Source organism: Manduca sexta, chromosome 23 (genome assembly GCF_014839805.1).
Source record: "Manduca sexta isolate Smith_Timp_Sample1 chromosome 23, JHU_Msex_v1.0, whole genome shotgun sequence".
NCBI lineage: Eukaryota > Metazoa > Arthropoda > Insecta > Lepidoptera > Sphingidae > Manduca > Manduca sexta.
This window is the reverse complement of record NC_051137.1, coordinates 5,743,478-5,770,982: the sequence shown is the minus strand read 5'-3', so window position 1 is coordinate 5,770,982 and position 27,505 is coordinate 5,743,478. Positions and strand designations below refer to the sequence as shown.

At 36.3% G+C, this 27,505-nt stretch overlaps 3 protein-coding genes across 6 annotated transcripts; 2 read left to right on the top strand and 1 right to left on the bottom strand.

The window, feature by feature from the left end:
- On the top strand, positions 1–9,916 carry LOC115450522 (E3 ubiquitin-protein ligase lubel; the record flags this gene model as incomplete). 4 transcript variants are annotated; one of them, XM_037441852.1, is given in 16 exon segments in its annotated part: positions 1–180; positions 856–1,275; positions 1,415–1,944; positions 2,080–2,208; positions 2,290–2,466; positions 2,633–2,989; positions 3,279–3,402; positions 3,500–6,153; positions 7,087–7,284; positions 7,422–7,649; positions 8,033–8,173; positions 8,271–8,422; positions 8,550–8,745; positions 8,832–8,974; positions 9,148–9,316; positions 9,731–9,916. In XM_037441852.1, coding segments are annotated over 16 exon segments (5,828 nt in total), but the record flags the coding sequence as incomplete, so codon positions are not given.
- LOC115450524 (pre-mRNA-splicing factor CWC25 homolog) lies at positions 9,899–13,108 on the bottom strand. The gene is made up of 4 exons (XM_030178573.2): positions 12,853–13,108; positions 12,556–12,759; positions 11,524–11,817; positions 9,899–10,791 (listed from the first exon to the last, which is right to left on the bottom strand). The coding sequence occupies exons 1-4, from the start codon at positions 12,868–12,870 to the stop codon at positions 9,964–9,966; spliced, it is 1,344 nt and encodes a 447-aa protein (XP_030034433.1). The 5' UTR covers positions 12,871–13,108; the 3' UTR covers positions 9,899–9,963.
- A 9,403-nt stretch (positions 13,109–22,511) lies between these two features.
- On the top strand, positions 22,512–25,086 carry LOC115450532 (Krueppel homolog 1). Its single transcript, XM_030178584.2, has 2 exons — positions 22,512–22,701; positions 23,653–25,086. Exons 1-2 carry the CDS (start codon positions 22,695–22,697, stop codon positions 24,702–24,704), a joined length of 1,059 nt encoding a protein of 352 aa, XP_030034444.1. The 5' UTR covers positions 22,512–22,694; the 3' UTR covers positions 24,705–25,086.
- The last annotated feature ends 2,419 nt before the right edge of the window (positions 25,087–27,505 follow it).

Below are 27,505 nucleotides of genomic sequence, written 5' to 3'. Positions count from 1 at the left end.
GTCCGCAGTGCGTGCCGACCGGCTGGCGATACGGCAGCTGCGCCAACTTGGATCACCCGTGGCAGAGCGGGTGGACGCCCTCGTGCTGCGTCGTGCCGCACGCCTCTCCACACGATCCACGCTTCCATCAGCACCCGCATCATGTCCCACACACCCCACAGCCTCAACGCCGCAGTTACGGTAAGATTCAGCTCAACACAACTTAATATAGAGATGATCAAATCGCAGGCATGAAGTTAAGCAATACAATTTAATGGCCTCAATTACACGAAATAAAAACTATAATAAGAAATTAAATTAATAAAATAATAAGCATATCTACCAGAAAGGTACCTAAATTTAATTATGTAAAATATTGTCAAGATAAAGGTGATACAAGATATCATCTTAAGTGTTAGATAGGTAAAGATCTCTATCATCATAGACATGGAACCGGAATAGAAAATGAAGTCAATGGTTCATTACATGGAGTTTTAATCAAATTATATAATACAAGCGACGGTAGCCTAGTGGCAGTAGGACGGACGGCCGAGACGAAGGTTCACAGATACAAAAGCCAAGGATACGCATCTCTGGCTTTTCTCAAAAGTTATGTGAATTATCGCTTGCTTTTGAGAAGTTCTTCTTAAGAATTTCGTTGGTATGCGAACTCCGTTAATCTGCATTAGGTCAGCATTATGACTTAGGCGAAAACTCTCTAACTGCAAAACTCTTAGTAGTAGGTAGGGGAGATCCATGTCCATTGGCGGGCAGTATATTGTAGAGGGTTGGTATTATTATTTTACGTAATACACAAATAAAAGTATTTGTCATATCCGAGATTATTTGAAATAATATTTTATTTCATTTCAGTAGACAGCCGCACAGCCTCTAGAGCCGCATCGCGCGCCGCCTCGCCAGCTATGAGTGTGCGCTCGCGCACTTCGCGGAGAACAAAACATCGAACTCCGTCGCCTCCACCCCTTCCCTCTAGTGATGCTGACTCTGAAAGCAACGTAGACAGCGATGACGCTCCAGAACCAAATATAGTTACCGAAAGTGTAGAGGATTCCCTAGGCCCCGTACCACCGCCCTCCGACGTGACATGGCAATGCGAACATTGCACGTTTGTCAATGAACCCGGGGTGCGGGTTTGTGCTGTTTGCTGTCGCACGCCGACTGTCGCGCCGAAAGCTGTGGCTGAATTGGGAGAAAAGGTGGAAAAGATTAAAATAGCGAATATTACTTCAACGCCGGTGGCTCGAGCTTCCAAGGAAGATGTCAGAATTGAACAGAGTAAGTTTTATGAAGCCATTATTAGTAACAATTTCGGAAGTAATAACTCTACCTATAAATGAAATCGTACTAGTAAAACTGATTCTAACGCGGGCAGAGAAAGCTAGTAAGTATTTAATAAACAAAATTTTATTTGCAGATGGTTTGAAAAAATCTTCTCGTAATAAAAGAGAGCGATCATCAATAGCGTGTGGCCCATCTCCGCCTCAAGAAGAGAAGAAAGTAACAAAACCAATAAATCGTCTCGTAACTCCAACTCGTGATCAAAATGAATGCGATCGACCAGAACAGCCACGAGAACGACATGACATGGCAGTCGGACCATCTCCACCAAAGGACGTCGGAAGCGCATTGAATAATGCAAATACTAGGATATCGCCGGCACAGGAAAACAATAAAAGATCGAACGCCTCGTCTAATGTTTGTCATCAATCAAATGTTTCGAGTAATGGTTCACCAAAACTGCACAGTGTCTCTGTGGGACCTTCACCACCACGAGACAATAAAACACACGCTGAATCTAACTCCGCTTCAAATATTCAAAAAAAGTCCACTGGAACCTCGCCTCCTCGCATCATAACAGCAGCCGAGAAAATTTCGTCAATGGCATCGAAATCTAAAGTATCAAACACTGGCACATCGCCACCGCCGCAAAGCATTTCTACACAGGTAATGAACGTAAAACTATATACGAGTATTTTTGTAAAAAAATTTACCTACTAATACTATAAATCAATACAATGTCTTTGAATAAGATATATACATACAATATAATTGAATTGTATTTTTTTTTTATTTTGACAGACATATGAAGTACCAAATTCATGGGAGCGTACGCCGTCAGTACCGCGGTCGCGTTCACGTCGTCGTTTCAGAGAGGAGGCGCGTCGCGAGCGCTCTCACAGCAGACACTCACTATCGAGTGATACACGAGTGAGTTATATATTTTTTTACGCAAACTTATATCAATAATGAATGGCATTAATTTCTATCAAATTGATTTTTTTATGTCAGGAAAGCGATAGGAGTGTAAGAACTGTGGGTGCGAGTGTGGGTCGATGGGAGTGGCGGGACCGTGACAACAGCCCGGGCGGCGAGTGGAGCGAGACTTCTCGTCTGTCGCGGCGCGCCTCGCATCTCGACCTGCGCCGGGCTCGCCCGCACCGCCGCTCTGGATACTATGACTCCGGAGTGTGTTATATTTTTGGTTTTGTACAAAATTTACATTTAAAATTTTATTTTATGTTTTAATTGAAACAAAAGTAAAAATAATGATTTTAATTTTATCTTATTTTGAAGTCGTATAACACCGCCATGTTAAACTGTATAAAATTATTAGTTAATCGAATCTTTACAGGCAGCATCACCAGAACCAAGTGGAACGACTCGTGCAACATCATTGGAAGCACTCGCAGTAGCGGGATCCAGGCGAGAGGCGGAGCGAGGTCTCGAGCTTGCCAAATTAATGACTGAGGCTGAGCGACTAGGGTTTAGTGCGGCGGAAGTGCAGGCTGCCCTGGCGCAAAGCCCAGCGGCTCCTCTGGCTTGGTTGCGTTCCCGGTGGCCGACTCTCTGTGCCGGTGTGCGAGCGGCAGCCATGCGGCTCGCTCCAGACATTACCGTGTCAGAGCTGGAAGTTCGTGCAGCACTCGCGCGACACCGTGGTGCCATGTGGCCGGCCGTCACCGAATGTGTAGAAAAACATCGCCGACGGGTGACTATGCTTATAAAATAAAAACTTATTTATATAACTTTGCACAAAGTATGGTATATTAATTCCTTCTGTTGTTATTACTTAGAGAATAAGTAGCCTGGTAAACGAGTGGATGGTTTACCACCAATTCCATATACCAAAAAGGAGGGCGGAGGCGCATAACGCAAAACGAACATAGTTTTCCAATCAAATAAACGATTCTGTAATTCCGTAACTTATTACAAAGCTTACAATATACTGAGTAGTAGCTAACGAATAGTCATACTCAAGATGCGAGTTATTATTTCAGGTGGAGAGCAGTAGCTTTGGAGAAGAGGGCCGAATGCGCGGGCGTGTGTGGGGCTCGCCGGCCGGCGCGGACGACGACGCGGCGCCGCCGCAAGGTTCGTCGCGGCGCTCGTCCCGCGCGCGCGGTAAACTCGATCGCCCTCTGAATCCCTGACGTTGCGTTAGCTTTTCGAGATCGCGGCGCCATCGTACTCCGTCATAACTTTCACGTTTACGTTTCAGCTGAAGATAGCTCTGATGAGTTTGACGCACCTATGCGGCCCAAGTTTCAAGACGACGATTGGATGTATCTTCCTTTGGACGTAAACGTAAAGTACACACGCGACGCGGAACCGAATCCCAGTTTACAGAGTGGATACCTGTACGATGTCCCGCCCGACGATGCTAATGATGTTGATCGATCCCTAAAGAGCCTTCTCAACTGGCCGTCTGCTGACGAACAAGTTTTGCAAAGTTTAGTTTCAGATAACGCTTTGTTTAAATTGGGAGAAAGTGATGATTTTATTAATAATAATCTAAACCCCTTTGATTTAGTGCAAACTGAGAGTGACTTTATTGATGCTTATAATGCTTTAACGCGAGCCAGTCCATTGCCGGCAATAAGTAAGTCGACACAGAAGTCAACTGCTGCGGCGAATGAAGCATTAGGTCCCCCACAAGAAGCACATGTTTTACATGAAAAGCAGCAAATACTGGGTGACCGATTAGTAAGTGAGCGCGAACAACGTACCTCAAATATTAACAATGAAGTCGTACCACCAAGAAATAATCCTACAGAAAATAAAAGTCAAGAAAGCAATTATAAAAAAACGATTATCCAGCATCAGAATAACATTAAAAATGCCGCTGAGGCTGAGAATCTTGAAACATTTAATAACGAACAATCTGTTTCAAAAATTAAAATTTTACAAGATAATACAACATCCAACATTATCACAGAGACTGAACCTACTTCACAGGTTGATGATAAATCGAAGAAACTTAATGATTTAGTGGATAATACACAAAAACTCATACAGCAAATGAAGGATGAAATAAATTCAGACATAAATTCGCTTGATAGTAGAAATATTTCTGAAACTGAACACGAGAGTAGCTCAAATGACGAACAAGAAAGTAGTTATAGCGATACCGAAGAAAACGATGACACGGAAAATATAAGTTCAGAAGAAAAAGATATGTCTACCAGTGAGGATGAGACGAACATACAATCTGAAAAGCAAGGAGCACCCCTAGTCAGAACTAGTTCGGAAGATACCGAACAATATGAAGAAGCACTTGATAATTTAGACGGTCAAATCAAAGATTTTAAAAATACTAATATTCAAATATTAGATTCAATAGCTAAAAGTTTGCAAGATGACCAACCAGTTTCAATAGAAATGAATAACCCAAAAATAACCCGGTCAGGAAAAGAAGATGCTAATAATAACTTATTTGTAGAAGTTAATTCTTTCGAAGAGATATATGCAGAATTGAATTCCACCATTGAATTAAATAACGCGTCGAATAATCAAGTCAAATTTACAAAAGAAGAAATTAATGAAACATTGCCAGATATAAGAGTAATTGCAAAAGAGGCAGTTAACATTTCATTATTTATACCCGAAGCACCAACTAAATTAGTAATTTATGAGAATGTTTACCCTATAATGAATGCTGTGTTAGAAAATATTGAGGAAGATACAACAAATAACGTTCAAAAGCTCAACGCCAATGAAGGACAGATACAAAATGAGAATGAAATTAATAATAATGGCTCAACTAATCAAATTGCAGTAACAGATGCAGAACCTATAACAGAAAATGTTCTACAACAAATAGAAAATGAAATACATATTGATATACCTGAAACGGAAAATAGAGCAAGTATTCAATCTCAGCGGGAAAATGCAACAACAAATATAATAGAGGGACCAGAAACTGCAAATGTAAATATTGGATTAGTAACAGAAAATATAGTACTCGATCATAAATTAGAAAAACAAAATACAACCGTGGAATCAAATACGGATAATTCAAATCAAAATTTAGAAATTGCAGAAAAAGCGAAAAATGTTGAAATTTTAAATCCTACCCCACCTCCTACTTATAACGTAAATATTCAAAATATTATACTCGATAATACAAGGATTGAACAAAATCAAATAAGTAGTTCTGAAGTTCCTAATAATATTTCAATTTCAAACAACAATTACCCAACAGAACCTACAGATGGAGAAGCTAAATTCATTAATGACAGCAATGAGTCTACCGTGAAATCCACTGGGGTTACTGAACCCGTTACTGCCAGCAAAAATCTTCTGAAATCCAACATACCAAAGCCTATAAGAACAATTCAAAATAATAATAAATCTAAAATTGAAAAGAATGCGCCTAAGTTTGTCGTTTCAAAGGTACCTATAAGAAGAATTTCACTTAAACAATATCCGGCGCCATCTCCTCCAAAATCCCATTTCGGTAACATTCAAAGCGGTCACGTAAAGCAATTACAAACTAGGCTTTTTAATGCCAAGCCAAAGGTAGAACCAAGTCCACCTGAAACTACAGAGATGAAACCAACAACATCCACTATGAACAAGAAAAAGCCTGCACCACCCCCGCCTCTGCCACAGCCGGCACAAAGACAATTACCGACATCACCGACAATATCACCAGTAAAAGATAAAAAAAACAGCTTCTTCCGCGAAACCTGCCGCACGGAAGATGAATGGACTGACAGTGATTCTGACGACTCACAAAGACATATTATTAGAAAATCTGCCGAAGAAGAACCAAGTACGCCATTAAGCCCTCCACCGCCTATCACGTTACGTCGAGTCTCCGGCCAGCTTATAGATTTAGCTAAAGTCCGTCTTCCTGAAGGTTCCCCTGAGGTAAGTGTAAATATACAAAAATGTACTATAGGGACATGTTTTCAATGAAACGACCCAATAATAAAACTACATTTACTGACCATATTAACTACAATTATTTACAAAAAATTGGAATTGAAATAGGGCCTATCGTTGAAACCTTTTGGTATTCGAATTATTTAATTATAATTCATATAATTGAGCATTCATGCTGGTTATTGATATAAATATAAAGATTTAAAGGACGGCCCGCCACGGGTGCCAACCGCCAAGGGGTAATAACATCTCACTTGTCTGTCCAAAGAAAATTTACAACTCACTATAATGGAAAAGCTTTGTGCTGTTTTCTTCGGTTATGATTTTCTTATCAGGGCCATGTTTACCCAATTTCTTTTTCTTAACATAGAAAATTGCACCACGTGCCAGCGCACGTTGCGTCATAACTGCTATTGAACATTTGTTTATGTACTAAATACCTTTCATACGCCGTAACAATATCACACGTTTACTTACATATTACAAAAAGAAATTCCTCCGCTGCGTCAGTCTGTCTGAACCCGATAAACTCAAAACTACCAACTGATTTCGAAGAAATTGGATCTGGAGATAGTTTGAGTTCAGAAATAGGGAAGGTATATATATACTTCCTACTTTTTATCCCGGAAAAGATCATTCACGCGGGCGGAGCCGCGTACGAAGCTGGTATTTTATAATCTGCCAATTATCGGTAAACTTGGTGTTGCTCACGACTTTGCCCGCGTGAAATGCCATGCCCGCTACAAAACTTCCTAAGACGCTCCACAAAGCCAACGCTAAACATCCATAATTTTCCATGGGACCCAATTACCAGGTTACAACATCTGCGATTCTGCGTCTGTCTGCAATTACTTCTTACTAATATCCAAACATTTTCACAAATTGTCGATAAGATTATAATACATTTTATTTATGCAGAGACAAGCCCGTATGCTACTTGCTGAAGGAGCAACCGAAAGATGGGATCAAGCTCAACTGGCAGTTGAGTTAATATCCCGAGGGACGGAGCCATCAGCAGCGTTGATGGCCGCGCTAGAATGTACTGACCTCGATGCTGCACTTGCCTATTTACACCAGGATTGCGAGCTTTGTGCATCAAGACTTCCTGAACACGAAGTAAGAATTCCTCATATAGTAATGTTCTACGACTGCTATCTGTATAAAGCATTTAAAATAATCTGATATCGGGAGACGTAGAATAAATCAAATCTAAGAAATTACTTTTTCTGTAAAAAAAAAATACCTCTTTGCAGATGGTGTCAATGTTACGTTGCACACATCGATGCTGTCGTGAATGCGCTCGTCACTATTTCACAGTGCAAATCACAGAACGAAGCATTGCCGATTGTGTGTGCCCTTACTGCAAAGTTCCAGATTTGGAAAATCTTCCCGAGGACGCCTGGCTAGAGTATTTTGCACATTTGGATATACTTTTAAAAACATTATTAGGAACTGAAGTACACGAACTATTTCAAAGAAAGGTAGGTGTAGAGGATTTAAGACTTAGATGTAAAGGGTATTTGTCTTATCGCGTTCTATCAAAGAATACACCACACGACTAGAGCGGCTTTTTAAATCTGTTATAACATTGTCAGATTGAAAATAGTAAAATATTTTAAAAATAAACATAATGTACCATCTAAAACTTTCTAATACGTTTAGGTCCCGTAGGTGGGTTATGTGAATATTGTCTGACATTTTAGATATTCCTAAATTCTAGATTCTACAGCATTTGAACACAGCAACCATTCATACAATTACATCAATACCCATATGTACCGATAACAATATTAAATGCATATACGATTTAATTGCTACTGGTGTACATAGATTGTAATTTTTTCGTATCTATTTTATATTTCAGCTACGTGATAGAACCTTGGCTCGTGATCCAAACTTCAGATGGTGCATGGAATGCGCTTCGGGTTTCTTTGTTCATCCAAAACAAAAGAAGGTGCGATGCCCCGAGTGTCGCGCTGTGAGCTGCGCATCCTGTCGGAAACAGGTATTCAAAAATTAAACATAATAATTTATTTGTATGACTCATGTTATTTACTTGCAATAAATTTATTACTTAATAATTTTATTGTTATTGATTATAGTGGACAGCAAATCACGAAGGTTTAACATGCGATCAATATACCACTTGGTTAGAAGACAACGACCCTGAAAAATCTGTTTCCGTTATACAACAACATTTACGAGACAATGGAATTGAATGCCCTCGATGTCACTTTAAATACTCTCTATCCAGGTATATCTAATTATTAAAAAATAGATTATAATCAAAAAAAATATTAAAACTCACTTCGGTACATATGGTTAGATACATACAGATTATCATATCTAAAGTATTCATTACATAAAATAAACCTTTTCAGGGGCGGCTGTATGCACTTCACATGTACTCAATGCAAATTTGAATTTTGCTATGGATGTGGAAAACCCTTTACAATGGGAGCACGGTGTGGGCTAAGCGAATATTGTGCTAAGTTAGGACTGCATGCACACCATCCGCGAAATTGTCTATTTTATCTACGAGACAAAGAACCGCATGAATTACAAACATTGCTACAGGTACCAATAGATTTACGTAAATGATATTTTAACTTACTTATACAGAGCCACAATGATTTAACTAATATTTTTGTATCACGCTGTAGATGAACAACGTGAAATACGAAACAGAAGCAGAAGAAGGCAGCGGAGGACGATGTCCAATACAATTGCAGCGAGAAACACCGACTGGTCTTATAGACGGCACATGCGGAAGTGAAGCACCGCAGAATTATGCAGGATTATGCAAGTGCGTATTAACATGATGTACTAATAAATAACTTAAAATTGTAAACAAAATAATGCTGACGTTGTAAGGTCATGTCGACATTTTTGTACCTGCTTGTATGAAACTATATATTAATGAAACAGTAAAAAGCATGTAGATGACAAGCAGGGGGTCAGATCGGCATGTGCTTACAGGAACCATTATCTGGAGTACCTGAGCCGATTGGTGCGGCGAAACGTGGTCGACCCTCTTCCGATCCTGGGCGTGGATGATCTTGAAACTCTGGTGCGTCGTGCCGCTCTGCGACCCCCACCGCGCCCCTACGGCTCACTAGACGGCCTCTACAAGAGGGGCCTTATCGAGGTGTGTTCACGGCCCATATTCTTGCATTCTTGACAGGACTCATTACGTGGAGTACCTGGCGGGACTGGCTCGCGGGCTCGACCCTATTCCCATCATGGATGTGACCGAACTGGTTGCGGAACTTCGGCGTCGCGCACTGCCGTTACCTGAACGCGGTCCGTGGGACACCGACCCCATCTATGCAGGGATGTGCGCCGAGGTACTTAACATTGATATAAGTTAAACAAAGCAAGACAACCTCAACAAATCACGGGACCAACTTTATGACCACGGTTTAAATAGCTCTTATTTTTTACTTATAATGCATAATGTAGCATTTCTTCTACAAAAACTAATAAGAGTTAAATACAAATACCATGTAAGAATATATGATGTATACTTTCTGACATTTCTTTATTTGTTTTTTTTTTTCAGATTGTGAGAGAAAAAATACCTCTTGATTAATACGACCATTACACACTACAACTACAGCCAATGAAGGACCTCAACAAAATAGTCATAATGTGTTATTATCGAGTTCAACACATTCTCCCAAGTTTAAAATTTATTAATATAAATAATTATAATAAATACCAAATAAAATAATATTATCTTCTAGTCTTTATTTTGTCTTATTTACACTCTTAACATAGAAATCGTAGAAAACTCTACCTTCGAGCGAAATGTTCATTCATGTGGCGACTATTTCGTTGTATATAATGTCTGTTTGAATGAATGCGACTTTCGAGTGAATCTGGTAGAGAGCGAGCCTCGTTGCGCAGTAAGCCCTGGGGTCTCGGCTTGTTGTCCCCTTCGTCCGCCGCCCGTTGCTGCGCCACGCGTCGCCCGCGGTCCACTTCCCGCTCGGCACCGGCCGCCACCATCGCCGCTAATTTGGCGGCACGTTGTTCTTCACTCATGCCCTGACGTTTCGTATTTTTTGGTACATGTTTATCTCGCGAAGGTGATGCTTTTCGTCGGGAATATTCTTCACGACTCCTTGTGCGAGAGCGCCGACGCCGAGGTCGATCATAATCATTTGATTGTGGTGGAGTGCGATCTGTTCTATTTCGTTTTGTTTTACTTTTATTGTCAACTGTTTCGTCTTGACCAGAATGTCGTTTTCGACTTGTGGATTCATTATCACGGCTTCTGTGCGGAGACTCCTCTCTAGGTCGCCTTTTCTCAAACGAATCACTTTTTTTCTGATTATCAGACTGTTCTGAATCTGAAGAATGTTTCTTCTTCTTTTTGCTTTTTTTAGATTTAACATTTTTTTCTTGTTTCTTTCTTTTCTTCTTTTTCTTGGATTTCTGTTTGTATAAAATAGAAGATGATGACGATGAATCAGAATCAGAATCGTCAGAATCGAGTAAAGCAGCCAAATCAAGGCCTTTTTCAGCACCTAGAGCATTTAATTTTGCTGCTAGCACACTATCTAAATCTTTATCTTTCTTTTTATGTTTTTTTAAGTTCAAGCTTTCTTTTTTCTGGTCCTGTAATAAATTGAAATTAACATTTCAATATTAATACAAATCAAGTGGTTTAAATCATTATTTATGTCCATACAACACATAGCAAGCAACGATTATAATTAATACCAGTTTTGCTTCAGCTTCAGCTCAGTTCAGTTCAGTTTCAGCTCTAAATGTTGTTTAACATGTGATGAAATTAAATACTGTTAACAGACAAAATGTGTCTTTGATCTTCATCTGATAATCCTGTTCTAAATTTATTTATTTAATTTACATTATTTCTGTTCTATAATTGGATCTTACCCTAATGCAACATATTTCCAAACTGATATTAATTAATATTAAGTTTTTCTTGAATTAGAAACTTTTAGGCTGCAGTTACCTACCACTAATGACTATAGTAAGTACATTATACAACCAGAGAACATATAAACACACTATCACCTGTTACCAAAAACAAAATGAATACTAACTAACTGTTTTAAGATTGGTACTTAATTTAATACATTAGATGGTGAGTTGAACAAATCATTGTAGCCAGTTTAACTACTGGCAATAATAAAAATTGACATCTCATGTCTCAGCAGATGGCAGCAAGCAAATGCAGTGCAATACCAAACAATACTTTGTAATTCAAGGTAATGGTGTTTCTACTGAGTGGTTATATTGCTTATCATCAGGCGAACAGCAAGCTCATCTCATCATTCTAAGCAATATAAAATCACAACCATAGATAAAACAATAAATCCTTACTTGCTCCTTCCGTAACAGTTCAGCAATCTTACGACGTTGTAATGGGTTGTTTAACAATGCAGCTCGAGCAGCCCGCTCTCGCTCTTTAATCAACAGTAGTGGATCTTCACGGATCTTCCTCACCAAGTCTACTTGAGAATCTCCTGCTCCAACTGCTGACAACATACTGGAACCCACCACCCGACGAGCAACAGCTGGTATAGCCTCAGCTTCTAGTTTGTCTGAATAATCACTCTTTTTATCAATAGCTTTTCCAAGCAGGTATTCTTCCTGCTGTTCCTTTTTATCCGGTTTCTGTAATTGAAGTTTACGTTTTGAGCCATACAATATTGGAGAAGTACTGATTTTGGATGTTATAGATAGTTTACAGTGTAAATCCTTATTCTGTAATATGTTTAGTATAATATTTTTGATATTAAATAGTTTAAAGATGTGAAGCAAACCAAGATTTCTCATATTACACTTATTATTTTCCTTTTTAGCCAGAGAATCAATGACTGAGCTATAGCATGTGTAAAAAACAAATTTGCCAATTAATATTTCATGAAAATAGTCCAAAATAAGCACAGTGCTTAGGGTAACTTGAGAAAAAAAATGCCTAATTAACATATCATGACCAATTTAACACAAAGCAAAAAGTAACATAAATGTTAATAAATCTAAAAGAGAAACCGGTAGGAATCTGGTTATATCGACACTTGGCCACTGCTCTAGATAACTATATCCTCGTGGGTACTTTAACATTAATAACACTGTTTAACAAGAAAACAATGTGAAAGAATGGCCTGCTGCGGTATTTTATAGGTGAATAAGATTTCCAGGGATAGAATGTACTTATTCCTTGCCTAATTTCTATTACATTCCTTTAAGGTTTGAGATACATTCACAATTTATTTGATATTGCAATTGTTTAAAAGCTGAATCACTTAATATAAAGTGATACAATTGCATATTTGAGAATTTAGTCTGGTTTTTAATTTTCATTCCCAATATTTTTAATACTAATATTAGGGAAATATTATTTCTACATACATCATACATCCAGTGAAGCCGGTCGTCCATGTTCGCCGCAGCATTTTGTTTGATCATATTGTTGAGTTCTGTTCGGTCTCTCTCCTCAGCACGCTCACGTTGTAGCTCTACTATCCGCTTCTTCTCTTCGGCGGCGGCTTGCTCTGCTTTCCATACCCGCTCTTGATTCTTCATTGTGTTCGGATGCCATGATTTCTTGGAATTCTGAAGATAATTAAAATAAAGATATTTAAATGTTACAAGATCGCAGCATAATAACAATAATATGTAAGAATAACAATAATCAAATCAACTTACTAAATCACCACCCCCCATTTTAATCCTTTTATAATGTCCTGCACTCAAAAATGTTGCAGCAAGAAGTACAGAGTGAACAAAATGCTAATAATATATAAATAAACACGCGAATTCTTTGTAACTAGAATATATTGATATCATAATGCTAAAATCTGTCTGCTCTTGGTGTAATTTGTAAATGTCATATCACAGATGTCATATAATATGATAATATGTCAACGTTAATTTTTTTTAAACTAATTTTAACTCAGAATTTTAAACATATCATAAACAAAAATATTTTTTTGTTTCTGTCTGTAATATTGCTGTAAATTGTTCATTTATATAAATAAATATAAATCGCACGTGAATATAGTCGTAATTCTATGATCTTATAACAATACCTTAGGGTAACATCTAAATGACGCTAGTACCGTCTACTAGTCTGTCACTACTAGATGTCGCTAGTGCTGTGTTTCAATCTCATGCTTGTCATTGTTCTGAGATCTCAGGTTTCAATGTTATCAGTGTCATACTAATTAAACACTGACGTCTATTATACTAATTATACATTGTTCTGAGGATTATACTAGTATGTACGCAGTGTAAAGAAATAATAATTATCGTAAGATCGCATGCTTCAAAGAGATTTAATTGTAATAAGATTTTCGATATTACATTAAATTTGCAAACCAAAAATAAAGTTCCTTTATTTGGTAAAATCTAGGATGAGTCCATGGCAAAGAAAATATAACCATACGTTAAGGTAAGGGCCCCAGAAACTTACAGTAAATACCTAAGACAAATAATCTCTTTGACAAATAAACTAGCTTTTGACAGCTGTCAAAGTCATGTCATGTCAAAGTAATTTTGGTTGTTATAATTTTAATTAATAGAGTTCATTAACAATTTAAAAAAGAATATCAGCAGAAATATTTAAAGGTGTTTTAGAGCTGTATACACAATGACGTTTTACAAATATACGCGTCACAGACTAACAAAATTGCACATAAAAACAGCGCAGTATTTACTAGTCACATACCTGTACAGGCCTAGCAGCTCGCATTGATAGTTGATACTGCCCGAGTGGGCTCGAGCGTCGACCGCCCCGTCGCCATGAATGCAATTATTGGTTAAAAATAAATTAAATAGTGTATACTTATTACTAACGTTTCAAATTAAACGTTTTTTGCATTTACAGTTGGAGTATAATTTGTGCATCGTCTAAAAACATAGGAAGGCATTTTAATTATAAAAATATAAAAAGTTAATAAGCCGACTAGCCGCGACAATAGTTGGAGGTTGACTAAGTGAATGTCGGGCAATTACCTTACCAGTATTGCGCTCGAACAACGTATCTATGTAATATAAACATCTTAATGTATAAATACCTTTTTTATTTATAATAATTTTTCTTTGAATTATTTTGTTTGCTAAATAAAAATCTGATAAACGGTTGTAGGGAGCGATGTTATGACTGCAGCAGCACCAATAAAGTATGAATTTTTTTTGCGTACGTTGTTTGTTCAGTAAAAAAATGAAATTTGAAAGGCATGATTTCAGTGACTACGGTCACAAGCTTATCCATAATTTTAAGGTACATAGGTACTTATTGCTAAAATATAATAATCCGTCAACATGAACCACTAAAAAAGTATCCTTTATTTTTAGCTTGAATCTCTTACTAATGATCGCATAGTGGTTGAAATTCAACCGTCGAATTTAATATATTTTTAACGCAATATATTATACATACATATATAATAGCTACATTAATTTTTACGGTTCTGTGCAAAATTTTGGTGCAAGGTTAAAGAAATAGCTTACAGCACTCAGAGAATGAATAATTAATATCCTCATGTGAAAGATGTTCAATATAATGTATTTAACTGATTTTTGCTTTTAACGTTTTATATAAAATATTTAAGCAGTTAAGGCATGTAAATAATAAGAAAGAGAAAATTATCGATCCCGCAGAAAAATTAACAATTTATTATGCTTTTAAATGCAATAGAAGGGGTAAAGGGAAGAAACAAGATTTGCAAAACAGGCATGTGACGTAATCGGGGAATATGATGCGCGCGCGAGAAAGCTATACTTACCTAATAGCGCGATATTCCCACAACATACCAACTTTTGTGCATTGCAATATTTGAAATATAAATTGTTTCATTTCATACTCGATATTCATGCTATTTTCACAGAAGGGCTTCTTTATCGTATTAATTGATATATAGAACAATACACGAAATCAACCATAGGTAACTAAGATATTGCAGCATTTCCAAAGATTAAGACGTTAAAACATAAGCATAACTCTACGTAGGTACAAACAACATAAATATGTTAGCAAATTTTTTTTTTCTTTATTAAAGATTTGCAAGTACAGTACGATGAATGATACTTATAATTGTAGAAAAAAACCTAAGCATAGCCTGCAGAATATTTCAAGTAGTTAATAAACAGGACTAATATCGACATTTATTTAGGTGTCCAGCATTACACAAGATCCCTCTATGATCGATATTTATTGAGATTAACATTTCGTGAAAAGGTGGGTTTTTGTAACATCACAAAAATATTTATGTAGGTATATTGTTTATGTTAAACGGTTCTGCTGATCCTCAGAGGTTTCATCCTGCTAACAGTTTAAAAGACTGATAACACTGATGAAGTAAATACCCACATACTAGGTAGGTCCGGCTTACACGTACCTACATTGGTTATGTTAGTCTTATACCTACGTCTTGACACATTTGGGATTTAAAGGTAATGATTTATTAACTAAATTTTTTAAGGTATTATGTACAACAAAAATAATTTGTATGTATGTAGTTGAATAACGTCAATGGGGAATGATTATCATGTAGCACGGTGAGGGCGGTAGCGGGGGAAGCGGGGCCTGCGGGGCCGGGCGGCTCGGCTCGTGGCGCGGGTCAGTTGCGGTCGCGTTGAGGAAGGTTGAATCGAGTGCACGAGTCGAGCGGCCTCAAATACCGCGGTTCCGAACGTTCAGTGACCGTGCAGCGCGTGTCGACTCCTCCCCGCCGCGCACTCCCCTCCCTTCCTCATGCTACTCTTTTGCCTGCACCCTCTATAAGCTTAAGCAATAAACTTATTCCATAGTTTCTACATAATTTATGTATTATTATACTAATGGCAGATCGTGACCGACTGAAGATGACAGTTGTAATTAATAATCAGCAACAAAATGCATTTTTTTTGTATTAGTTTAGTATTCAATTAGAAATTATATTTTATATTTATAAATCAAGAACCATCGATATTGACTTGTGATGGTCAGATTAAAAACAGGTAATCGCTGAAGGTGAAATAAAAAGCATTCCGTATCAGTGACGATTGATAAAACATTGTTTGTAAATGATTGTAACGTCGACTGAAGAAATGATTTGAATTATATTATAAAATATGCTGCATGTTATCCCAGTCCGTACTTATTCTATTCGTAAAATTGCATAGAATTGTATTAAACAAGATCAAAATGAAATAAATTGTACTTACCTATTTAATTGTAATAAAAAAATAACACAAATCATAAACTATATTTCATTACATGGTTCCTACCTAACTAACCTTCCTCAATCCCTTTATTAACAAGATTGCTTTTAAAAGGACTGCTCTAGCTCCCCATCGCGTTAGAGATCATATTTGAAGGTCAAATACTAACTATTGCAATAATTCAAATAGATAAGTTTTCGATAAGGTATTCTAAATTCAAATCATAGTTAATTCTACAAAAACATAATTTTAAATTTATAAAAACATTTCAATTTAATTAAATTGTTGACAGAAGATTTCGCCAATTTAAAGAAGGAAAAGACGCAGAAAACTTTATAAGGTTTAATTTAAAAAAAATATTTATATTATGATAAATTATATTGGATTAAAAATTTGTGTCAGGCTGACATAACTAAGTTATAACATAAGGCGCATGCGCTAAATATCTTGGTTATCTTATATATTGGTTGTCTGTTCTCAGCAATGGCGAAGGGTCCATATTATAACCCGATTCCTACCGACTTCCCTTTACGCAGAATCTAATTATCATTAGAACGATTTGCGAACGCATTTATGCATATTACTAATTATCTATATGTTGTGTCGGGTTCTCTTTCGGAAAATTTTACTTGCCGGCACTGGTGTTCAAAGTTGAGATGAATTTTAATTACGACTCATTTCAAAAGCAACATAAAATGTGCGCAAGTGTTGTCTCACAAAGTTGTTTATGCATCGTTTGCTATTGCACGCTATCAATATAATTATGTAGGTACATACTACATCATGTAACATACAAGCTACTTCATTTTTATTCAAACATATTTTATATTAGAAGAGTTGGGCTTCTAATTTGTACTTAATAATTACTTATTACTTTGCGGTTTTTTTATATTTTTCTAGCGATTTAGGTATTAATTATAATTAAATGAAATAAATCTACTTACTTATTTTTTATTGCCCCTACATTATATTAAATGTGTGGCTTTTTTTAATTGTATGATTAAGACAATTTTTTGTTCACTAAATTTCTTGACAAGTAGGACACTTTTGCCGCCACATAAATATCTATTTTCCATGGTTGGGGTGGCTCTATGGTGTTCACTGGTCTCTTTAAACTATTATAAATTTGGGTATACCTACATACTTATACATTATATGTACTAAATATTTAGGACACAAATCAATATGAATCAATATGAAATATAAGTGATAGTATGCTGCACACATTTTAAGTAATAAGCTAATGGTTTTCAAAGGTGACAGATGTGTTTGTCCAATACCTTTGTCACGTCTGAAAATAATAGTACCAAAGATCTCTTTGTCGTTAAACAAAAATAAATAAAACGTTAGGAACTAATATAACACAAAAACCGGTCATCACTAATTTACAAAACCTGTGCAAGCTAGGTAAAGCAAAGGCCTTTACCTCTATATTATCTATATACCTTGAGTAACTTATAAATTTCGTAATATTCAAACTTTTATTTTAATATTCAATTTTGTTTGAACGCGAATGTTTACATTTCATATTATTATCAAGCAATCGTTGATCAATACGCAATATAGTTACATATCTGGAGTCTGGACATTTCCGGAATAAAAAAATATATGTATTATTGTACAATAGATACATTGCATGTATCTATATAATATTTTTTTATTTTAATTATTAAGTATGTAGTGTAGTATATATTCTGATATCTCTTTCTTTTTAAGAACAAAAATCACCTTTGTTATAACACTAGCATTACAAATTTCTTGTTAAATAAATATCACAATCTATGAAGCTATACTTAAATAACCAAAATTTCGAGTATATATTCTAAATAAATTTAACTTTTTTCAAAATGTTTGTTATAATTAAAATCCTAGTTCTTTTTATGTGTATTAAATAGACAAATAAAATATAAGAATCGTTCATAAAGGTTATTTATAGTGAGAAGATTAAAAAGTAAAAAAAACGTATAATCACCTATAACTTGTAATAATTAAGTATTTTGTTGTTTATGTCCTCCTATTACAGAGCAGGTTTTACATTTTGCCTTGTCATCACATGCCTAATTTTGATTATTGCTATCGAGGGGAATTATTAAATATCCTTTATATAATTTAAAATATCATTTCAATTTACAAAAATGAAAAAGTTACTTAATACAAGTGGCGTGCATTCGTATACACTATGAATTATTTACCTAATGAATTCGAGGTGATGTTTAATTCAACGCTAAAGTTGACACGTGGATAACATTTTGGCGGTCGTTTAATATAAATTCATTAACTTTTTTTTTAATGTAATAAACGCCTCCACATTTTAAACGTAGGTTAATGAAATTTATTCTGCAATATTTAAAACAATAAAGTCTAAATTCCGATTTATATCTTAGGATAGCAAATATTTGGTATGGTGGGTAAAATTCAGCATTCTGAAAACCTCAAATAATATGTTTACTCTTAGATGCAGTCTCCTAAAAATATCGAATATGTTCAATACATATTCGATATTTTAAGTTTAGTTTAAGTAAGTATATAGCTTATTTTTGTTTAAAATTAAAAGAAATGTAGTAGTTACGACAGTTATTTACCTACCTACGATCCAGATTTCCCTAAAAAAACGTTTAGTATCGTGGTGGACGTGTGATAAATAGATCTACCTTCTGGAGGAGGTTACTTAAAACATGTATTACAAAAATGCAGGATCTAAAAATAAATTGTACGAAATTAATATTATGTATATGGAAAACAAATACAATTGATACGGAAATATGCAAATAAATACTTACTTAAATATTCAATGATATATTATACATAAATATTTGTTTATTATTATATCCTATGTTTGTATTTTAAAATTTAAATTACTTAATTTAAGCAACAACGATACCGTATGTTTAACATGCTATGACCGAATTTAACATGTAGATTTAATGCCTTGCAACATTTACCGTGCCAAATATACATACATAAATGGTGATAATTTTATGCGTGTGACATAACACGAATAAAATATACATAGGTAGTACACTAGTACCTCAAGACTCATAATAACATAGGTAGACTTGAAAAATATGTTTATTAGTTAGATAAAAAGATAACGTTATTTTTTAAAGGTAACTCCTAATTTTATTATATTTACCCCTATTAATCGTACAATCAATATTAAAGACCTACATATTAAATTTTTTCTTCGTAGATATACCTACTGCAATGCTTGATTTAGTTCATCTGGGTCGGTAAGTTTGTCAACATAGGCCTACGTAATTGATAAAATATTTAAAACAATTACATGGATTCAGAAAACACACCTATCTCAGTTGTTTTATGTTGCCCTAGACAGATAAATACAAACGGCCAGGCGGTGTGCGCGGGGCAAGGGGCGCAACACTCGAGCTACGCACGCGCGCTCGTCGAGAGTTCACACGCGCGCTTCGAAACCGCAGTGGGCCTCCACGTGGTTCCCCCCTCGACCCGCGCCCGGCCATCGCCCGCACGGGTCGTAGTCGTACATTCCAAGCAACCTTCAACAAACGCGCCGCGCACCGTCTATCGTGTTGTGTATATAATACACGTTCATACACACATATTACCTATAGGTACATATTACGTATACACGCTACGGAGTATACACTTACACATGCTACAATGGTGTTCTATGATCTATGTAAAAGCATTACCTGCCAATTGCCATATTAGTAGGTAGGTATAATGTACAGTAAAATTCGCTGTTTCGTTGGCTTAGCTATCTCCGAAGAGGTAAGCAGAGAAGCAAGAATTGCACCTACGTAAATAAGTAACATTGATCGGCCGAATATATTTTTCTAGGGCAGTGTTACCAACTCTACAGGTTTAACCGTGATATACAATTTTTTGAAATAATTTTCATTTTTTATTTTAAGCTTACAAATCTACCGATTTTCATTGAAGATACTAGCGCTGTCTATTTTCTTTGCTTGTCGTCCATATATTAACTCAGTAGCAGCAAAACCTACAACTACCGAACTGGCCTACGTTACGAGTATGTCACCTACAAATGACCGTTTCAAAAGAAATATAAATGATGAAATGTGCATGTATGATTTTGATCAAAATCGAGAGATGGTAAATCAAGAAGATTTAGAAATACAAAACAAGAAGATAGCACTCAATATTTAATATATTATATTGTTACATGTATTTTATTTCGTGGTTTATATGGGCAGTGACGGATCTAAATGAAACGAGGCCCCGGATGGAGAAAAAAAGTTCCGCGGTTTTAACACTTTCGGCGGTAGATCGTAAAAAAATCACGGCACGAGGCCCTTGTAAACGCGAGGCCTCGGGCGGTTGCCCCAAAGGCCGCCTCTGGTTGTAGGTACTCACATGCTTAATTTTTTTTACAATTTATTTCGTTAATTGGATTAAAAATAGATTTTTGGTTTATAATTCCGTTTCGATGTTGTATGCTATGTTTTATTAATTACCTACTACTATTAAAAATATGAAACAAGAAAATACTGAGAGTTCCTGTTGTTTAAATCTATGTCGACGCTTGAAAGGCAATCATATCGACAAATATACCGAAAATGTATTCTATAAATATTTAGAATCGCCATATTTTTCGGCATCATTTGATCTAGGTTTTGTAGTTTCAATTTTAATATCATTAGGCTATATCTTTATAAAATAAAAAGTGTAAGTAATTGTTATAAATTTTCATATTAAAATCGAAATTTTAAATCACTCTACTCAAAAATTTACTGATTGTCTCTTAGATATTATTGCCTATCAAGCGTCGATGTATATTTACAATTTTCTACAGTTATTTAAAAGCATTTGTAGTTTTATCACAGGACGGGGGTGGCAATACTGTACTAGGGGAGGCTAGGCTAATGCGGCACCGAGCATAATTTAAACTACCATCGCGTCGCCGGCACATGCGTTTTAAGTGGTCGGCCTGAGCATCGAATTCAGGACATTACCAACTTATACTCTAAGCACGGTGCCTTGAGATCAATGAGATCATTAGATAAGGTACTTACCTACGCTGCACTTGCGCGTGTAACGGGATAAAACCTCGGGCAGAGCGAGAACGTGGCGAGGATTGTTTAACAGAAATGTGCTCTTGTAACATATATTCAGCGAAGGTAACAAACATTGTAATTTATAGATATGTTTATGTGTAGGTAAATATTTGCGTTCAAAATGTTTCTCTATTGAATTTCGATCATATTCATATTCATAATTCATAATAATTTTTCATGTGCCGTCTAAGAGACCAACACGCCCGTATCGTTCGTGTTACCTTTAACGTGTACCTATGTAATTAACGTACACAACTATTTAAAAAATTGTCCTAGTTATCCAAAAATCCGTCTACCCAAAGATCCTTAAAAACTATTGACCCTGACAAATGCCTAGGATGTCAGTATGAATACAGTTTTACAGAGTACAAATAGGTAGTGAACCTAGATTTAAATAATTTTAGTAAGTATTATATACTTATTTACTGATTATTTTATAAGTATATGTACACTTATAAGTTAACGATATTTAAATCTACAATTTAAATCTCCTCTAATACTGTTATAATAATTTGTATGCTTCATTATTTTATTTAATTATTAAAATAATGAAGGTACATAGGTACATACAGTAGCCATTTACACATTAATAAAATGAATTCTCAATAAGTAATTAAAGTAACTTCCAACTGTATATAATCTAAGCTAATAATAATAATATACACATTAAATAATCGAAGATAAACACACACAGCCCTTTTATCCCCAGAGAGGCAGACAGAATCGCCACTAGTGCATCGACTTTTCGCCTTTTGTATTCTTCTCTGTTCTGTCTAAGGAGCCTATATAAAGCACAATTTCCAGACTCTGGAGTTTTTATGAGTTTATGGTTGTTAAATTTAAAATTATAGGGTTTATGGAATAGTTACAGGTGCTGAATTTAAACAATAAATACCCTATATTAATATAGTCATTTTAATTTTTAATAATGTAATTGTGTCATTATGTGTAAAAAATAAACTTTGAACTTTAATGTATATGTAACATAAATAAACAAATAGCTACCTATATACAATCCAATAATAAATAAATGACTACAGAAGGGGGTGATGAAGGAGGCGGGCGGTACGGTAGATCATCGGTGTGAGTAGATCCGAGACTCAGTGTTTCCTGCTCGCTCAGTTTGCGCGTTTCGCAACCGAACGAATTCGGGCGAGCGTCATTCGGCCGTAGACTGTCGGCTGAGAAAGTGTACTTTGTTACGGACGCGCTCTGTCTGCATCGTTCACAACCTACACCAACATCGAATCCGTTGGACCTCGCTTAAAATCATCGTCATTGTATAACATGATAGGTAAGACAGATTGTTTATTGAACGCATTTTATCGATAATCCACATTATAATCAATGTTACGTTTTTATTTTAATATGTTGTCAATATAATGTAGTTTTACTTTATAAAATATAATATTTATCTGTATAAGTTTTTATGTCACAGTAAATTTTATGTGAATTAAAAGCAGTTACAAGCTTAAGGGAGGGGGTGATTTTATATATAATATGGAAATTAATTTTAACGGATATTGTAACTTTTATATTTTAAAGTGGGAACTGAGAGCTAATGGAAAATCAACGCAACGTATACAAAATAAAGGAGGTTTTCCTTTACTTATCGAGAATTGCGAACACAAATTCTATTTAATATTAATATTCCTTGTATAGAAAATTTCAGTTCCTAGGTACAGAAAAAAAACAAGTAGATATTTGCCTAAAAATGTATATGTGTTTATTTTTAATATAAGTACATAATAATATAATTTCACTCTCGTTTTTGTTCTTGTCTTAATATAGTGAGTAGTTTGTATTGCACGTAATTCACAAACGTATTATCCTTCTTTGCATTATTTTGCATGCTAAAAGTATTTCCTTTACCTATAAAGACAAGTAAAAATACACGAGGAGCTGCGTGAGGGGCGGGTACGGTGCGGACATTGGGGTCGGCGGCCCAAACACGTGGAGGCCTCCACCGCGGTTTCGACGCGATAAAGCCGCGGTGCTGGCCTCCACGTGTTGTCAGAGGACATTCACTCCGCTTGTGCCTCGCTCTCCTCTCGCCGCACCTACCCCTTTGTGGCCGTGTTATGTCGGTGCATCCTGATATTCCTGATCGTTGCATGCCATACACAACAGACACTGTACTGCGAACGGTCGTCGCGTTTTAAACCGAACGCGCATAATAACATTTGGCCATCTGCTATAATGGAATCTTTATCAACATTTCAAGTGAACCAATATCGTTCTACAGGCGAGGAGGAACGCGTACATCAATGCGGGGAATGCGGCTTGACGCTTTCCACTCGGAGCGCGCTCACCGCTCACGCCCGCTCTCACCGTGTCACCGCTGATGCCCACCGTTGCGACGTCTGCCACAAGACGTTCGCGGTGCCCGCCAGGCTGGTGCGCCACTACCGCACCCACACCGGCGAGCGGCCCTTCGAGTGCGAATATTGCCATAAGATGTTCAGCGTCAAGGAGAACTTGCAGGTGCATCGGCGCATTCATACCAAAGAACGTCCTTACCGATGCGGTGTGTGTGACGCGGCCTTCGAGCACTCCGGCAAGCTTCATCGCCATGCTCGCATCCACACGGGAGAGCGACCGCACGCATGCCCGCACTGCCACAAGACATTTATTCAGTCCGGACAACTCGTGATACACCTTAGGACGCACACTGGCGAAAAACCCTATCGCTGCCCGGCGCCAGGCTGCGGTAAGGGGTTCACTTGTTCGAAACAATTAAAGGTTCACTCCCGCACTCACACCGGAGAACGCCCATACACCTGCGACATCTGCCTTCGAGACTTTGGCTACAATCACGTTTTAAAACTGCATCGTTTCCAACATTATGGGGAACGTTGCTACCGTTGCACGGTATGTGATGGAACATTTAATACCAAAAAGCAAATGGAAGCTCACATATACAAGGAACACGGCGCAGACACTCCACGTGCGCAGTCCATGCAGTCTACGGCGCCTATAGTAGTGAATGGAAATGTGATGTGTGATTTGGTTGAAGCAGCACTACAGCAACTTCCACCGACGCCCCCCAGCTCACCGCCGTCTCCTCAGTGCCAGACCGTGCCGGCTCCCGCCTCGGTGGCGGCCTCGCCACCATCGCAGTCGCCGATGCAACCACCCACGCCGCCCCCGGCAACTGCTACCTTACAGTATATCCTGGCGCCGTCGTCGCTGCCACCGAGAAAAAGAAAACTCATTCCTCAGGCTGAGGTAGAGGCCCCGCCAGTTGTACGGCACACTTCTGTTATACAATTCGCGCCGGCAGCCGCCGATTCATAGTAATCCTTTCCCATTATTGTAATACTTAGAAAATCTTAGACTTAGAATTACATTTTTAAGATGCGTTTTCTACTTGAAGGCTGTTTTAATGACTAGCTTGCATGAGATTGTAGTGCTTGTTTAGATGATAGTTGTAAACCTGTAATACTTGATCTGGAAAAAACTACTTTACTTAAACATGTAACGGGAATATGATAACCAAAATAATGTGTACAAGTGTATTTGTAGTTAATAAGAATTGAAAAGACTAATTAAAGAGCTGTCTGAATGCATTAGTGCCGTTAATATTGTAAGATTTAAATTAAGTTTTGTATTTATCTTAATTAGAAATATGTTATAAGCTTATCAACCTAAGTAAAATATATCATTCGTGAATAGTTTATTTGTTGATTTATTTCATTCAATCAGCAATCAGGGCCCAATAAAATGAAATATTATGTACCTATGTCTGATCATATAAGTATATCAGGCAAATCCTCATAAATTAATATTACAATTCAAAAATTAAAATTAAAAGCAATTCACTAATTTAACAGGGCTCCAATAAATATCGTAAATTATTATAATTGTATAGGAAATATTCTCAGCTGTTATATAGATCAGCGATCTGTATAAATATGTACTGATATTATATTTTTATTATCTTGTTATTTATAAAAAATCGACATAATGTGGGTCAGATTTGCGCACCGAGGTTTCAATAGATAGTTAGTAGTTACTTATAAATGCATATCTGCAATCAGAATTCTAGGGTTAAAGATTGCTATACAACAATTTTGCACCCTTGCGACGATTACTCAATCTATCGTGAAATAGCAAAGCACCTTTGTAAAATAAATAAGAAAATGCTTCATCTTCTGCTCGGTAGATGGCACTAATTTATATCATTGTCATTTCTAAAGACATCGACAATTTGCTAATTAATTTGTATCTGCATTTAACCGCTTTAAATAGACACTGTCGAATTCTGTTCTGACCGATTCAGAGGACGAGATCACTCTGGCTGTTCGCTGTGAAAACGAGTTCTTAACACTCACACACTCCACAAGACGACGAAGTTCCGTCTTCGCCGCCGAGAACCTCGCCGCGTTCCTAGTCCCCCACAATCTTTCTAATAATTCCGGCCCGCATGCCAACGAATACGGAAACGGATAAACTGTTTAGTACGCATCTCATAATCGCTGATGTCTCCGTGCTCTCCCGATAGCCACCCGTTAATGGGTTGCCCTCAGCATGGCCATTTAATTTTTCAAGGGTTGTGAACGCCTAAAAGCGCTCTCCCGAAAGTCTAGTGTGTTTGTATAAGCCTACCATTGTTGGTCTACTAAACATATAAGTATATTAGGTCATAAAAAAAATAAAAAAAAAGTATGTATGTGAATATTTCTAAGATTTTCGTAAAATAAATTTCAATTACCTAAAGCTAAAAATAAATAACCATTTTTATGTCGAGTGTATAATTTAATAGCAAATAAAACAAATTTGATTAAGTCAATTAAATTCTTATTAAAAGATATTATATTATTCAAATAATAATAATCTGGTTTTCTTGGCTCTGTTTGTACGAAACGAACATAGCTTTTGTGAACGAAAGTACTTATTGGCGGAAATCTCTAATGTTAAAAACATATATGAATATGCAAATTGAATGTTTTATTTGGTAAATAGGTACATCAGTGGTATTACGATAGAGTTCGCAATTTGAAATGGAGAAATTATGGACGGCACTGCAGTTCATTTGTGTTAAGTACTATTTTTTTATTTCATCTTTAATATGAATAAAACATTGAGATAAACTATACTGCGATAAAATACAAAAAAAAAAGTTTTATTTCTATAAATAACATTCGTGTAAACATAAGAAAGCATGAGGAATAAAATGAAAATGTTCTTGGATAATTTTAGAAATTTAGATAAATTATAAAGGGTGCCATTGTCGTGAAAACTTTACTATTCTTAAACAGTGAAATGATGATGTGAGAATCGTTTTGTGCTATCGATATATTTATTCAATAAAAAGTTATCCATACCTAGAAAAACATAATTGATCGCAACATCGAACAATAACTAAAGCCATAGAAACCATGCAAAAATATTGATACCTTAAAGCTTGAATATGGTGACGGAAAGAGATACATACTGATTCATGCATTCGAAATTTACAAAGTTGTATCGATCATATAAGTCTTACGATCGACTTTTAAACAAAAACAATTAACAAATCGCTAAAAATGGCGGGTTCAAGATATTGTTCAACACATTTTTATGAAATAAATTAACATAAAGATAAAAAGACAAAAAATAACATAGTTTTTTTTATGGCATATTCAAGTTAGGAATAACACAGTTGGAATCCCCTGAATCAGTTTCAGGTAAAAATTATTTGAGTTTCAGCTTTTGATTGAACATAAATTAATCTTTCGAAGTGAAAATGTCACAAACAAATTTTAATGCGATTATCTTTTTTCAGTATTCAAATTTACACTGAAATGAGATGAATAAGTACAGACATTTTATAAGACATTGTCTTTCCAGAATCTGAAACAAAATATATAAGTAATGCCGGTGCCATACAGACAAATATTTGAACAAAGACTTTGCCACACATTTGAACACAGTTACAGACACTGAACGTATTTAAATTTTTATGGCTTTTACTTTTAGGTTCCCATATAATCGGTTCTCCTTCAAGTAACTCGATAACTTTGAAAGCTTGGATGTGTGGTCGAAAAACCAATACCGAATGGCAAATACGCAAACATTTAGACAAACTTTGCACAAATACTCAAATACCCGTGCCA

Excerpts from the sequence above, each read along its gene's own strand:
- LOC115450524 (XM_030178573.2), bottom strand. Across the intron at positions 11,818-12,555 it reads GGCTTCACTGGATGTATGAT|AAACCGGATAAAAAGGAACA; the intron begins GTATGTAGAAAT and ends CTTCAATTACAG. Across the intron at positions 10,792-11,523 it reads AACTGTTACGGAAGGAGCAA|GACCAGAAAAAAGAAAGCTT; the intron begins GTAAGGATTTAT and ends AATTTATTACAG.